At 35.3% G+C, this 16,493-nt stretch overlaps 2 protein-coding genes across 2 annotated transcripts; one reads left to right on the forward strand and one right to left on the reverse strand.

Annotated features, from left to right (window-relative positions):
- Positions 1-6,153: 6,153 nt before the first annotated feature.
- On the forward strand, positions 6,154-7,946 carry LOC131646313 (embryonic abundant protein VF30.1-like). The gene is made up of 3 exons (XM_058916380.1): positions 6,154-6,255; positions 6,586-6,691; positions 6,823-7,946. The coding sequence occupies exons 1-3, from the start codon at positions 6,217-6,219 to the stop codon at positions 7,752-7,754; spliced, it is 1,077 nt and encodes a 358-aa protein (XP_058772363.1). The 5' UTR covers positions 6,154-6,216; the 3' UTR covers positions 7,755-7,946.
- Positions 7,947-9,470: 1,524 nt separating this feature from the next.
- LOC131649404 (uncharacterized) lies at positions 9,471-10,082 on the reverse strand. Its single transcript, XM_058919165.1, has one exon. It carries the CDS (start codon positions 10,080-10,082, stop codon positions 9,471-9,473), a length of 612 nt encoding a protein of 203 aa, XP_058775148.1.
- Positions 10,083-16,493: the final 6,411 nt, after the last annotated feature.

The raw sequence follows: 16,493 nt of genomic DNA on the forward strand, positions 1-16,493 counted from the left end.
AAGAAGCCAACACTTGACATTGTGAGTCAAGGTAGATTTCCCATCCTTTGGAATATCAATACTAAACCAACATTATCACTTGGGGATCCAGATGAACTTATTATCTTAGCACCACTTCGCATTAAGCACATTAAAATTCTGACGAAAATCGGGCAGAGTAATGGCTGTTTTCGGGTAAAATCCTTATATCAATGCCTTGGAATTAACCATCAAGGGCTTTCAAGGAAATACCTGCACATACAAACAAACAACAATCCAATGCCAGACAGACAGAATAACAGCAGAGTAACAATATCATGAGGGTCCAGAGGTACTAAGTCCATAAGTCCGAATCTCCAAAATGCTAGGGATAGTAACCAATAGTCCAAAAGAGAGCCTTAAGTGTTTTTTAGATTTTTGTTATTTATTAGTGTTTTAGCATAAAAGTAAAGTATGGTCCAAGTGGACAAAAGAAAAATAGCGGAAGCATAAACATAGCGTCCAAATGGACAAAGAGAAAATAGCGGAATATAAATGTCCAAATGGACAAAGAGAAAATAGCGGAATGTAAATATGATGAAATGATAAAATAAAGCGATAAAGCGAGAAATATAAAGAGTAATATAATAAAGTGCGGAAATTAAAGTCAATTGTTAGATGTTAAAGATAACCATCTTGAAACTTGTCAAGTATGTTATCAAAGTTAGTAAGAAAGATCGATGGTGAGTGAAGGATGTTCTCGGATTTAAATTCAATGGACATTTATCAGAAGCTTGATAAAATCATAGCGACTACACGATAAACCTCCATAAGTCTTAAATCAACCGCATACAATTCTCTTCCATATGTGATCTTTTTTTATTCGGGACACGAAATATTGCGCTATGTTAAGCAGATCGCCAAGTGATTTATATAGAAATCACCCTACAACGAGGCCGGTCAAAACTTTATGTGCTAATGCATGCGAGAGAAGTGATATGTAGATCACTCTCCGAAAGCAATACCGCACGAAAAGAAAAATAGGGAGCGATCTCGTCTTTACCAAGAAACCATAAGAATTCTCAAGGTATCAAAGACTTTCATCGATCAAAAGAAAAAGTAATAAAAGATGGAACCACATTCAAAAGCTCCTTTCATCCATAATTTCAATCACTTAATATTGCGGATTCGGATTCTCATCCTATCGACGCCCTAAGTCCATTGAAATTAGAGAGAAATTAGGCCTGTAACTTTGTGATTCAAGGAAAAATCAAAAGAATGGAGTAGAAGATGAGTTAGAACCAAAAACAAGTTAAAAAAGGCAAAAAAACACATTCTGCTCAGATGTAAATCGATTTACACAGAGTGTAAATCGATTTGCATAACTCTGTTTTCAAATCTGCGCAGTTTTTCAGTTGTGTAAATTGATTTGCACCAGATGTAAATCGATTTGCACAACACAATTTTCAAAAAAAACAGCAAATCAAGAGAAGAAAACTTGTTTAAACATAAAACCAAACACCTTGTGATCTTGGATCAATTTATGCACGAAAATGTATCAAGTAAGCAAGCAAAACTCATCAATGTAGCACCAAAGGTGCATCAAACATAAACAACAATGGATCACATCTTGAATTATGGAATGGATCTAGAATTTTACCAAATCTTTCACAAACTTTGAATCTTCTTCAAGAACACACAACCACAAGCCTTGATCTCTCACAATTGCTGAAGAAAAAGTAGTGTTTATGTTGAGGTTTAGCTCTAAATTAGTGAGGTTCAAGATGTGACACACTAATTTGTGTGGAAGAAAAAGAGCTTTGAGTGAGGGGTTTGGAAGAGGTGAGGAGAGAAAGAGCAAGAGTTTTCTTGGCTATCAAAGCTTGAAAAATGAAGAGGGGAATGCCTCAATTTATAGCACTTAGGCTTGGGAAATTTTGTGGTTTGGAGTTAGGATTGGAAAATAGAATTAGGCTTGGAAAAAGGATTTGGAGCCAAAAATGAGATCCAATGGTCTTGATGCAATCACATGAGGGTTTATGATTAAATGATGTAGGTAATCAAATACAAGAGCTAAGTCATGCTTCCCATGCTTGCAAATGATGTCAACACTCTCAAAAGCTGAAATTTGCCTTCATTTTTCCAAATTCGCACTGGTGCAATCGATTTACGCTTTATGCAAATCTATTTACATAGCTGAAAAAGGCAAAATCTGGGGCAAAAACAGTTATGCAAATCGATTGCTGTCTTATGCAAATCGATTTGCACTGATGGCAGAAGCAAATCTGGTGTAGAAACAGTTGTGTAAATCGATTTACACCTTATGCAAATCGATTTGCACAGTGAAATTGTTGAAAAATGCTCCTTTTGATGGATACTTTGACTTGGTACCTACAAAACACAAACATACAAAAGCACAAGGCAATATTTTTGGTATTTTGGTTAGTAAAACAATATATACAAGACTAAAACATGGGTGCTTGATGATTCCCTTGCAGATGAATTGAGCATAACACCACAAGTAGAGCTCTAAGTTAAAACTTCTTGATTGATGATTGGTATGCAAATGATGTGTGATCTTAGGGTCAAAAATTGGGGTATGACACTATGCCTCTATGTCGATGATTTGTTGATAACAGGTAGCTGCAAGAAAGAGATTGAAAACTTTAAAGGTGATCTCAGCAAGGAATTTGAAATGTCTGATCTGGGCGACATTTCATATTTCCTTGGCATCGAATTCTACAAGAGTAGTAGAGGCTTAATGATGCATCAACGAAGATATGCAAGTGAAATTCTCAAGAGATTTGAGATGGAAGAATGCAACATGACTTCGACACCTGCTGAAACAAGACTGCAACTGTCGAAGAACCCAGATGAAGATGATGTCAACCCAACATACAGATGACTTATTAGGTCATTGAGATACCTTTGTCATACAAGGCCTGACTTAGCATACAATGTAGGTATGGTAAGTAGATTCATGCATAAGCCAAAGGTATCACACCTAGCAGCGGCGAAGAGGATATTGAGGTATCTAAAGGGAATGTTCAACTATGGCATTTTATTTCCTGCAGCTGATAAAGGAAAAGAATGCAAATTAGTGGGATACACTGATTCGAGTTGGTGTAGTGATGCCGAGGATTGAAAATCTACAGTAGGTTATGTGTTTAAGCTAGGTGGTGCACCAGTTGCTTGGAGTTTGAGAAAGGAACCAGTAGTGCCATTATTATCATGCGAAGCAGAGTACATAGCTGCTTCTTTTTGTGCACGTCAAGCAACATGGATGGTGAACTTGGTCGAAGAGATAACAGGTAAAGATCATGGAGCAATTACCATGAAGATCGACAACATGTCAGCTATCAACCTAGCGAAGAACCCGATAGCGCATGGTCGAAGTAAGCATATCGAAATGAGGTTCCACTATCTTCGAGAGCAGTTAGCTAAAGGGAAGATGAATTTGGAACACTGCAAAACTGAGAATCAGATTGCAGACATCATGACGAAGGGAGTGCAGGTCGAAATATTCAGAAGACTAAGAGCTATGATGAATATAGATAGCTTAGACACAATGAATTAGGTGGTGTGTTGAAAGTAATTCCTTGTGTCAAAACAGATTACTCGACAGAGACAATAGAGTGTCGAAAAGATTTGTTTGTGTGGGAATAGTTTGTTACACACGGATTTGTTTTAGATTTAGATAGATTTAATTTAGATTTAAAATAGATTATATTTGATTTAGTTCCGAAATAGGTATTTTGGACTTTTATAGTTTTGGGCTTTGGCTTAGGGAGAAAGCTAACCTAAATCTATAAATAGGGAGTAACCCTCGTTATTTTGTAATCAAGTCAATTGAATTGTATTCACATAATTTGCAGTTGCAAATGAATAACAAAATTTTCAACCATTTGTGGACAAAGAGTTACTCTGCAGAAACCCTAATCTCTTTTCTTCTTTAAATTTTCTTTCTTATTTTCATTGTTATCTTGTGTTGGTAACAATCTTATTCATCAAGATTGATAAAAAATCATCATAGTTTTTAGTGGATTTCCATCAAATACATGTGAATCTTTTTAATTTAAAATTGCATTTTACATATCGTGATCGGATCTATATGAATTTTACTCAATAAAACACAGATGTTAAAAAATATTATATAGCTAGGCACACTAACACTGACGGTGATGTCCAGACTACTCAATAAAATTATTAAGGGCTGCTAAGGATAAGCTTTGACAAAATGTCACCATATCAGATCTCATCATGTTACAATATTCTTATTAATTAATGAAATCTATACAAAATAATAATATCTAATCTCTTTCTGTACTAATAAAATAAAATAATAATATCAACTCTCTCCTTTTTTAAAAATATAAAAAATATATTTTCTATTTCTCTGATCTTTATTCCTTTTTATTTACTTTAAAGAGTAGTGAAATATTAAAATCAAAGAACTAAATTTCTTAACCCAGACATATCAATTAAATATTCATTCAACATTTAACCATTTTTACTATGAATTTATTTACAGAACAATATATTATTAGTCTGATTAACTAGTTTCTAATGACTTTAAATATCAGTTCTTATTTATAAAAAGATTCCCTCTCTCCGTCTCTTAATTTTTGTTCTTCCAGGTTTTAATATTTACTTGACATTCATAAACATATTTTTACACATTAAAAAATAATAAATTTAAACAATTGTTATAAAATACGCCTAGTTAAACTATTATTATTATTATTATTATTATTATTATTATTATTATTATTATTATTATTATTATTATTATTATTATTTTCATTTATAGTATTTTTAGAATTTAAGTGGGATATACAACTTTGACTATTATTTTTGGCTGAAAGTATTTTGATGATTCTTTTAACAACTTGTATTATTGTGAATTTAAAGAGAAAACAATTAATAATTTTTCAATTTTCTATATTATAAAATGTTTGTTAATCATAGCTGCCTTATTTTTTTTGAGTATGTTTAAATCATCGCAATTTAATTATAACAAAAATTAATAATAATTTTATTTCATTGAGATAAATATTTTATAATTTTTAATTTAAGTATGAGTAACTCAGACCTTTTTTTTTTCATGTGAGATAAACTTTGCAATTTAGTATACTTATGTTTTTTAATAGTTTGCATGTACGGATTGTTTGAGAATAATATTTGGGAGTTTGGAGGGGAAGGGAGGGAAAGGTTTTGAAAAATAGGAAGAATTGAGTGAAAATGATAAAAAGATTTTGGGTAGGAGGGTTTTGGAGGGTTTGAGTTTATTCAAAACACCAAAAACTCCATAAAATGGAGGAACTCAAAAATTGTATTGAAGGAGGGTTTTGGAGGCTTTACATAAATTTTCAAATATTTTTTAGGTTGTTATAGTATTCTGAAAATTAAAAATTTAGTAATGATAATGACTCTTTTATCATTCTAAACAGAATCATTTTTTCAAAAAATGTCAAATATTTTCCTATAATTATTTAAAATTCCGTTTTTGGAAGCCCTCCCCTTCCCTCCCCTCCAAACTCCCAAACATAGCAAGTGAATTTCTTTGTACATTCATATAGAGTGAAAAATACTTCTGAAAATTTCAAAATATCTTTCAAAAATGTATCTCCAAGGGCATTCATATTCTAATTTTAAAGATTTCGGATATATCTCCGAAATCACCCATAATGAGATTTTCAATGATTTCGGATATGTATATCCGAATTCACTAAGAAACTGTTTCGGAGATTCATATCCGAAATATGCATATTTTCAATGATTCACTTTTTTCAAAAAGAATAACATAGTATAGATAAAATTAAAACCTCCTACTATTCGATAAAATATAATGGAAATTAAAAATACGCAAATATAGATTAAAAAATATATTTTTTATAATATGCAAATATATATTTTATAATAATAAAATTAAAACCTCCTACTTTTTAAAATATTTTTTTTATTAAAAAATATATTATTAGATTTTTTTTATAATAATATATTAAAAAAATTAGAAAAATTAGTTTTATTTATAGCTAAATTTTTTTAATAATTAATCAATTTTTTTGTTAAGGGTCCTTTTTTATTATTTTCCTTGGGCTTCTAAAAAGTCAGGTGTATATATATATATATATATATATATATATATATATATATATATATATATATATATATATATATATATATATATATATTAGCAATTCTTAGTTCATACCTAAACAATCACGGGTTTCTACTTTCTACCACCTCACAGCTTAAATGGAGTTTACGCATCTATCTCTTTTAGCTCTATTTTGTGTAAGTTCTTTTCTGACTTGCTTGATCATTATGAATAATTGTCTCTAATTTCCTTTGAAAGAAGTTGTCTCTGTTTACAATCCAATATTTCATGTCATTATGAAAATTCCATCTTTCTTTATGAATTATTTTCTTTATATATATATGCTGATGTAATTTTGTAATCTCATTTTGTACACTCATTAACCACATCAAATTAATCGTTTGGTTTCCATCTCTTGACATAATGTTTTAGTAAAATATTTTTTATACACGTGAATCATTTTTAAAAGGTTCATATATTAGACAAAATCTATTACTTGTATGACATCTAATAAAGACTTGTTACAGTTAATTTTTGTAGGAACCAATGGATCTAAATCAGGAGAAGAATATTGGAAATCTATTTGGCCGAACACTCCTATACCCAAACCTCTTTTGGATCTACTGCTGCCTGGTTAGTAAATATGCATTATTGTGTTTAATTATGGTTAGTTTTACCTTTTTGATTGATATATGTGATTTCATGTGAATTGGTCTGTTGCAATATATAAGTTTCAGAATTTGGTTTGATTTTTGATGGTGCAGATAGCAAAACCAGTTTGCCTATTAGAGATCATGAAGAGAATCAATATTGGACTGTCTTTTTTGAACATGATTTATATCCCGGAAAAAAGATGAGTTTAGGCATCCATAAACATTCAAAGACACAGATGTCTGTCGAAAATACAAATCAACCTTTTGGAATCAACACATGGTGGGATAAAAAATCAATTGAAAAAGCCAATCAAGCTTTTGAAACTCACATGGCAACTAATAAAGCAATTGATGATGAAATTAGGAAACCGATTGAAACTTTTGGAATTCTTATATGGACTGGTAAACCAAATCAAGATATTGGGAGTCGTACAAAAATTGATAAAGCAACAAGAGAAAATATTGAAAAAACAGACCAACCTTTCGCTACTCGCAAATGGATTGATAAAAAAACTAAAAGATTAAGTCAAACTTCTACGATACCCCTATGGACTAAAGAAGAGATGCGCATTTTTCATGATTATTGTGGAAAGCCTTCCCCAATCGGAGAAGATAAATATTGTGCACCATCCTTAGAATTGATGATGAATTATGTCATTTCTAAACTTGGAAAAAATATTAAAGCAATGTCAAGTTCCTTCGCTCAAAGTCAAGACAAATATGTGGTGGAGGAAGTGAAGAAAATAGGCGATAGAGCAGTGATGTGTCACAGATTAAATTTAAAAAAAGTAGCATTCTATTGCCACCAAGTCAATGCGACAACGACTTACATGGTCCCGTTGGTGGCTTCTGATGGAACTAAATCTAATGCATTAACTATTTGCCACCATGATACAAGAGGTATGGATCCTAGTATCATTTATGAAGTTCTTAAGGTCAAACCAGGAACTATTCCAGTTTGTCATTTTATTGGCAATAAAGCTATTGCTTGGGTACCCAACAAAGATGTAACTGAAGCCAATGGCCATCCTTGTGTCATATAGTGGATATTTTCTAATTTATAAGCCTCTTATGTTGTGACTTAAGTGTGATATACTAAGACAAATATGAACCAAAAATATCATACACTATGTATTGAGTTTTATCCATGTATTTCATATAAAACTAGTTGGAACTATTTGTTTGTTATTAACTGTGATAATATGAATGGCCAGTATGTTGTACTTTTTATTGAATATTGTGAAAGATGTTAATGTGTTTGAAGTAATATGTTCTCTATATTTAAATTTCAAAATCATGGAAATAGCTATGGTATTTGAAATATAAACTAGCATGTTCTTTAAGCGCACAACAAGAAAATTGATTTGTAGTGGCAGATAAAATTTGTCACTAAACATCAATTCTCCGAACGTATTTTTTTTGACATTGACTAACGACCACAATCTTGGTGACAGACAAAATATTTTTCATTTTTTTATAAGCAATGGAGCAATTGATTAAGTGAGTACAAGGGGTACTCTCCCTATTACAACATAAACAATCAAACAAAATCCAATGGACTTCTGTACCGCCAATAAAAATCACAACAACCTTTGGTTTTGGATCCTAACGCATGCCAATACCAAGATAGCATTTTTATCTTATCTACAACCTCGCCCACCGCGACTTCGTTCTTGAAAACGCAAGCATTCTGGGAACTCCGTAACGTCCAGCACGTTACCAACCAGAACAATAGTATCCTTGTCTTTTTTACACTCCCCAAAAGTGACGTTTTGAAAAGCAAAGCATGTTCAGTAATGGTAACATTATCACCTATGTTCAATCCTAACCAACAATACACCTTCACCCACACCTCCATCGAGAATACGCAGTTTAGAAGTAAATAATCCAATTATTCTATCACCGTCGAGCAAAATACACACATACGATCTTCGTTGTTGTGAATCACGCCCTGTCTCATTAATTGTTCCTTTGTTGCCACCTTATCCTTCAAGCATCTCCATCAAAATACCAGCACTTTCGACGGGAGCTTTGACTGCCACAATAATGAAAGAGCTTCCTTTTGAACAGCTGTTTGGACCAGCATACCCTGTGATTGTAACTGTGCTCTATATCCATCCTTTACAGCACTTTCCATCTAAATTCACAAACCACTTAAAGTTGTCCTCCTTCCCCGTCACAGTAGGAGTAATCTGAGAAATGAGTTCCATTAAAACTTCCCTCTCTTCATGAAACTCTACAGGCTGATTGAGTCCCACCTCTTGGAGCTACTACACCTAATTATCTTTCTCAAAAACACCCATTTCTTGGATAGTTTCCACCGGATTCGTAGCTTGATTGAAGAGGAGTGGAAACATGTTCATCAGCAGCGCCCCTCCACACCATCTATTTTTCCAAAAGAGAATTTTTATGCCCGTGCCGACGCTGCACGATACTCTCTTTGTGAACCAACCGTTTGCAACTTCTGCCACTTTTCTCAAACTCTTGATGTCTCTCCACCATAACAAGTTTTTATTATCCCTCGAGTATGCCCTCCCAATAAACACAATTGCCTCTAACGGATCGTAACGGTGTTGCAGAACATGTTTCCAAAGAGCTTCCTTGTCCACCAAGAGACGCCAATGACATTTGTTCAACAATGAAACATTGAACGTCTCAATACATCTAACCCCCAAACCGTCGTTTTCCTTACTCCGAAAAACCTCCTTCCAACTCACCCACAAAATCTCCTTCTTATCCGCACCTCCATTCCACAAAAATTATCGTTGTAATTTGATCATCTCTTTAAGTACTACCTTAGAGATCTTAAAGAATGACAGAAAATAAATTGGAATTTCATTGAGGACATAATTTATAAGTGTGATTCTTCCCCCAATAGACAACAGCCTACTTTTCCACGAAGATAATATGTTTCGCATCTTCTCAATCACCGGATTCCAAACAAATAGTTTCCTATGATTGCTCCCAATTGGTATGCCCAAAAAATTGAAAGGGAACTTACCAATTCTGCAGCACAAGAAGGTTGAAGTTGCTTGCATAAAAGAGTCCTCGACATGCACTCCTAACGAACAACTCTCTGCTAGATTAACTTGTAAACCGGAAGCCAAATCAAAAACTCTCAACACTGTTTTTGTACACCACAAGTTGTTCCAGCTATCTTCCCCAATGATTACCGTGTCATCTGCAAACTGCAACAAGTCCGCCGCCCAAGACTCGCCGATTCTGAAACTGCTATATGCTCCTACTTCTGATGCCTTGGCCAACATCTTTGCTAAACCCTCTGCAACTAATGAAAATAGGAAATGGGGAAATGGATCCCCTTGCCTAAGCCCTTTCGCGGTCACAAAGTCATCATATGGACTACCATTCATGATTACTGACATAGAACTATTGCACACACACGCTTTGATCCACCTTAACCATTTCATTCCAAATCCATACCTCTTCAACATATACATTAGAAAACTCCAATTCACATTATCGTACGCCTTCTCGAAATCGACCTTTAACATTATGCATCTTCTTTTGTTTCTTCTGGCCTAGTCAACAATCTCGTTTATAACCACCACCCCATCATGAATTTTCCTACCTGGTACAAAAGCAGTTTGGCTCTTTGAGACCAATTTGCCAATGACCTTCTTCATCCTATTCGCTAATATCTTGGTTACAATTTTATACATACACCCTACAAGACATGTAGGTTTGTACTCACCTAAATGATGTGGATTAGTGACCTTAGGTATCAATGCCATAAAAGAGGCTGTTACTGCCTTAGGAAGATTCGCCCTTGTGTAGAATTCTGAGATGAAGTTGAAGATGTTCACTGATCGGAAAAATAGCAAGTGTACTATTTTCACCGATGTAGTAATAATAGGGATTTATCCCCAATATCGATCTCGAGGACTGCGTAGGAAATACAAGTTCTTATAATGATTCAATTGAACAAAATAACATAGGGGTTTTGTGATTGTTTAGAAATAATGATTAATACAAATAAATTAAAGCAAAAGAGTAAAATTGTCTTTTAAAAGATATGAGAGAGTATGCTAGGACAAGGTGTATGAATTGCCTTGTAACAAACTTTACTCCTTATTTTATGAAATAAGTTTCCAAATGATCTATTACCGAATCTCAAGAATAGTCTTTCCTAATTCCTTAGTCGAAGACTCTTTTGATATCAATCTTTAATCCCAATTCCTTAGCCATTCAAGGTGATATCAATAAAAATATAATTTAACAAGATTACTACGGTTACTATGGTGAATCCTCATTCCTAAGCAATATCTACGGTAGTATTGTTGTGCAAACAGCGATAAGGTGGTTTGTCCGACCTAAATCTTAATCGTATATCAAAATCTATTGGTCCGATAGAAAAAACGTTAAGAACTTTGCACAATAAAATAGATTCACACAAACTTTGATATCATAAAATAATGGAAATTAGGTTCATCACAATAGAGATTCAGGGACACCCCCTAGCATTAGGGGTTTTAGCCGCTCATAATATTCAAAGAAAATACAGTAAGAAGGTTAGACATTACAAGAAAATAGGATTGCTTTGATCTTCAGTTACGATGGCTCTTGAAGATCTCTGTTCTCCGGAACCCTTGAGAGCTCTCTCCTTTCTTCTGCAATTCTTTCGTACATCAAAAAGTGTTTTTATCTTTCTCCAAAAGTAGCCTAAATATCCTCAGGTCACTTAAAGTTGTAGCGAATACCAAAATTTCCCTCCGGGATCACAAACATAACATTTCACAAAAACTTAGTAAAAACAGCGCGCTTGCAAACACGGGCCACGTCAGCTGACACAGGCACCCGTGTTGGGTCCCTGACTTGGGCGTTTAAAACTATTTCTCCCAGACTTGCTAAAACGGGCTGTGTCAGCTCACACGGGCACGCGTGTCAGCCCTCTGCCAAATCTTCAAACATTCACACAACTCCTCTTCAGCCTTCTCCTAACACGGGCCGTGTCAGGTGAGACGGGCACCCGTGTCAGGCCTGTGTGTTGCTCAAATATCACTTTATTAAAGCCTAGGATCTGATTCTTCTCGCATTAATCCATTTGGTTTTTGGCTGGACCTGGAAACATGTAGAACTACCACGGAAACACATAAAATACGACATAAAGAGATAAACCACTAAAAACACTAACAGGCGAATGGAAATATGAAACGTAATAATAACTCGAAAAATAATAAAATACAAGACAAAGTGTTACCGATTCCCGCAGATTCATGCCGAATAAATGACGGAACACTTCTAGAAACGGTGACCGATAATCCACTAATAACACGCTCCAACATTTTTTCAGAAAGCTGAAATTATAACTATCTAGACCAGGGCATTGTCACATTCACAATCCCACGCCGCCTCCTCCACTTCCTCCATTGTGAATTCCACCTCCAAACTATCTGCCTCCTCTCTTGATAAACTATTAAATACAACCCCTTCTAACAATGTGTGAATACAAGATCACAATCACAAAGATGTTTTTGATTCATGGCAAACTCAATAAGCATACAAGCAACAAGGGACAAGCAGAAGAACTCAAGGAAAAGCAAGCATTGGTCATTTGTGACAGAGCAGGTCGACCTACTATGCTTATAGGTCGACCCAACACAAGCAAAACAAGAAAAATGCAGAATAGCAGCAGCTAGGTCGACCTACTGTCAACCTAGGTCGACCTAAAATGGAGAAAATTTCACATACTTCTGCTAGGTCGACCCACACATCAACTAGGTCGACCTAAACTGAAGAAATATCCCAAAAACTCATTTGAAGAGAACTTTGGTCGACCTACTTCCCAAACAGGTCGACCTAACTGGGAGCAAAATCATTTCAAGTTAATGCACCTCTGCTAGGTCGACCTAAGCTCTACAAGAGGTCGACCTAACTGATCAAAAATGCCAAAATGTCTGTTATTCATTGCAAAAAAAAAAATTAACACCAACGACTGAAAGATACACAAAGGCTTCTCATCTTCGTTCTTCGTCATCTCCAACACAATTACACATAATCATTCTTGCGTTGAGGGTTAGTGATCGAGTTCGATAACGTCCATGGAACGGAATTGAAGATTCCTAGTGGGTGAAGATTTGTGGGGTTTTTGGTGAATAAAATCCGAGGGTTTTGTCCTCCAAGATAGGTGTTTCTTGGGGGTTTTTATCAAGAGTTTTCATCGAGGATTCGGCTGAGTGTGACAATTGAGGAACAAGGGTTCAAGCAATTCAAGACACTGCAGAAAGGAATCAAAGTGAAACTCTTGGATCACCTTGATCTTGTTCAAGATTAAGGGGGAAGAAGATTCAAAGGATCGACATAATTGGTTTATCGTTTATCGCTTTGTTTTCTTCTTTGTATACACTACTTTCAACATTAATGGAAGATTTCCCAATTTCAATTTGGAATTGGGGGCAGACGTAGTCGTAGCGAGGACGATCGACGAACTGCCTAAACAAATATCGTGTTCTTGTCGCTTTTACCTTTTCATTTACGTTCTGTTCATATTTGGTTATAATAGCAAATTGATCAACGATTCGAGTGTTAAGATTGTGAATTAAGAACTCACATAAACATCACAATCCATCACACATTGAATCACCATCAATTTGATCATTATCACCAAGTGTTTTTGTTTTTGCTTATTTCACTATTGCTGCATTGCAAACGTCGTTCATCATATAAGAAGTTAATTGATTTTCAATAGAGCGACGTATTGATTCTATAGTGTAGTCTCTTATCGTTTATCTCAAGCTGGTTAGTGGTTTTAACACATATACAATCGTTTCAATAGTGGTTCGGAATAGACGCGAGTCGATTCAGAATCACTTCCGCTTAAAGTTCAATTAATTCTGCAAAACTGTGTAAGATCTATTCACCCCCCCTCTAGATCCTAAGGCCAGCGTCTAACACAATGGTCTCCTCATCATGGATTCCTTAAATTTGTCTTTGAAAAATCGTTTAGCATCTTCTTTTATTCCTTGTACGGAATCAGTTCTGCCCATTGCGGTATCTAACCCCACCAACATATTCCTCCTTCTTCTTAACTTTAAAGAATTGTGAAAGAATTTTGTGTTTGAATATCCTCCATTAAGCCAATTCACCCTGGATTTCTGTATCAAAATGCACTCTCTAAGATGTAAATTTTTCTAGAATTCAGTTGTTGCTTCCCTTCGCACTGATTGGCTTCGAACTGAATAAAAATCTCCAGCAACACACCATTCCCCATCCGTCTACTTTCTTTTCAAATTCACCAATTGTTCTCGCAACCTTCTCTTCAATTAAATATTACAAGAGGAGTAAACATTAACAAAGTAGCAATCCTTTCCTTTGAACATAGCTTTGATTCTAAGGAAATTCTCCCCTCTGAAACTAAAATAAGGTATGAATACATCCGTCTTCCAACACAATAACATCCCTCCTGACGCCCCCTAGAATCCATTGCTGACCAAGAAAACTCCGAATCCCCCAAAAAGACTTTGCCATCTCCTCCGTCATTCATGTTATTTTTTTTCTCTTGTAAAAAACAAAAATCCGCCCCTCCTTTCATTAACACTTCTTTGAATCTTCTTTTTAATGAGCTTCCACCCCCTAATGTTGAAGGTGACTATATTCATGATCCACCCTCTTCTAATTCCGCCTGCTTTCTCATATATTCAGCCCGATCCCTTTTCTCCATGACTCTCACAGCTTCGATATAAACGTCGTCTTTCTATTTCCCCTCCACCCCTAAATCTCTCGCCGCCCCCCACACCTTTGCCGCCACCACCTTCAAAGGATCTTCCTTAAACCTTTTATTTTCTTAAGCTATATCTGAATTTGTTATTGGTTCTCCACGGTATATTCCTTCCCCTTGAGTAACCATGTTTTCAGCTCTTTTATCACCTTTATTTTCCACATTATCCGCAAATTCTATCCTACTATTGAAATCCCTCGTTTCCCCTACCTTCTTCAATTTTCTATTTTTTATAATCAATTTTCTACTTTAGTAACTTTAGTTCTGGATGGTTTCATCAGAACATGGTCTGGCAAACATCAAAAGATGGACCTGCAGATTCAGAACATGATCTGGAAAGCATCAGAAGATGGCAGTCAGAAGCGAAGCTCTGATGGTATCAGGCTCAAAGCACTTCCATAGTCTGAGTGACTGAAGTTGCATCTGCATCAAAAGCTGAAGACTCTGATATTCAAACGTCTTTCTACAAAGTCTGAGTCTAGAAGCAAGTACAAGATGAAAAGCCTATAACGTCAAATCTCTGACTAACAACGGTCACATTTCCTCAGCGCCTATATATACAAGTTCTGATTCAGAAGCAGTACACAACTCTTGTGCAAAAGAACCAACACGTTTTCAAACTTAAATCGTAAAAAGCAAAGAAGAACTTCATCTTCAACCTCACAACTTTGTAATATTTTAGTGAGTGTTAAGAACTAGAACTTAAGAGAAATATCACTTGGTGATTACAGCTTTTATAGAAGCAATCTAAACTCTTTGTAATATTTATTTTACATTGATTATAAAGGAATTCCTAGAGTGATCAAGTTGTGATCTGTAGACTCTAGAAGACTTAGAGAGAGTTCTAAGTGGAGAACCATTGTAATCAAGATTGATTAGTGGATTAAATCCTCAGTTGAGGTAAATCACTCTAAACGGGTGGACTGGAGTAGTTTGGTTAACAACAAACCAGGATAAAAATTATTGTGTTCAATATTTTTTTCTGCCAAGTTTTAAGTTACACTTATTTAATCCCCCCCTTTCTAAGTGTTTTCTATCCTTTAATTGGCATCAGAGCGCCGGTTCTAGGTGCAAGCACTAACCGTGATAGATAAAAGATTCAGAGAGAAAAACACAAAATGGTTGAAACAAGAACTACTTCAATTCCTATTGATCAAAACAACAATGGTAACAATGGAAGTAGTAGCTTCAATGGTTACATTAGACCACTTGTCTTTGATGGTGAAAACTTTGAGTATTGGAAAGATAGACTCGAAAGTTACTTTATTTGTCAAGATGTTGACTTATGGGATCTAGTGTTGGATGTTTACACACATTTAGTTTCTGCTCAAGGAGTCAAGCTCACAAGGCAAGCCATGAGTGATGACCAAAAGAAAATGTTCAAGAATCATCACAAGTCAAGAACTATTCTGCTGAATGCTATCTGTCGCACGCTCGCGAAAATGGACAGAGTCGCCACCAATATATTTATCCCATAAAGGGAAAGGAATATCAGAAAACCTAGGATGAATAAGAACGAGGTCTTTCGACCAGAGATAGGGTACGGGAGTCGGTTACGCAAGGGGAAGGTACTAGCACCCCTCACGCCCATCGTACTCGATGGTATCCACCTATGTTTGTTGCTATCTAAAGGGTGTGTAAATCTAAAGCTTAATTACTAAGGGAATGCATGCAAATGAAAGAAAAGGAAACACGGGGAAAATAAGGGTTTTAAATAGTTGTGCTCGCTTAGGCCCCGCGACCTAATGCCTACGTATCCTTTTCAGGAATCAGAGCGCCGTAGTTCGGCTCTTCAGTTTTTGTTTGTTTTTGTGTTTTTTAGTGGACGACGTTACATTCGCACTCCGCTGCTCGACCTCTGGAGTCTTAAGCTGGGAATGGAGCGGAAATAACGTGTCCGATTAGGAGAAAGAATGCCCTGAAGGCAAGAGAAGGAATGCCTCGGAGGCAAGAGAGAAAAGAGAGAAAATTTGTTTGTATTTTTTAGGGTAATTCCATGATGAACAAAACCCAATACAAGGTTCCGCACCACTTCATTACTTTGATT

Source organism: Vicia villosa, linkage group LG2 (assembly GCF_029867415.1).
Source record: "Vicia villosa cultivar HV-30 ecotype Madison, WI linkage group LG2, Vvil1.0, whole genome shotgun sequence".
NCBI lineage: Eukaryota > Viridiplantae > Streptophyta > Magnoliopsida > Fabales > Fabaceae > Vicia > Vicia villosa.

What these genes read in the sequence shown, in the direction of transcription:
- LOC131649404 (XM_058919165.1), bottom strand. Translation starts at nt 10,082, where the DNA reads ATGAATGGTAGTCCATATGATGACTTTGTGACCGCGAAAGGGCTTAGG.
- LOC131646313 (XM_058916380.1), top strand. Translation starts at nt 6,217, where the DNA reads ATGGAGTTTACGCATCTATCTCTTTTAGCTCTATTTTGT. An exon ending in CTCTTTTAGCTCTATTTTGT is followed by an intron (nt 6,256 to 6,585) that starts GTAAGTTCTTTT and finishes GACTTGTTACAG; the next exon opens with TTAATTTTTGTAGGAACCAA. An exon ending in TTTGGATCTACTGCTGCCTG is followed by an intron (nt 6,692 to 6,822) that starts GTTAGTAAATAT and finishes TTGATGGTGCAG; the next exon opens with ATAGCAAAACCAGTTTGCCT.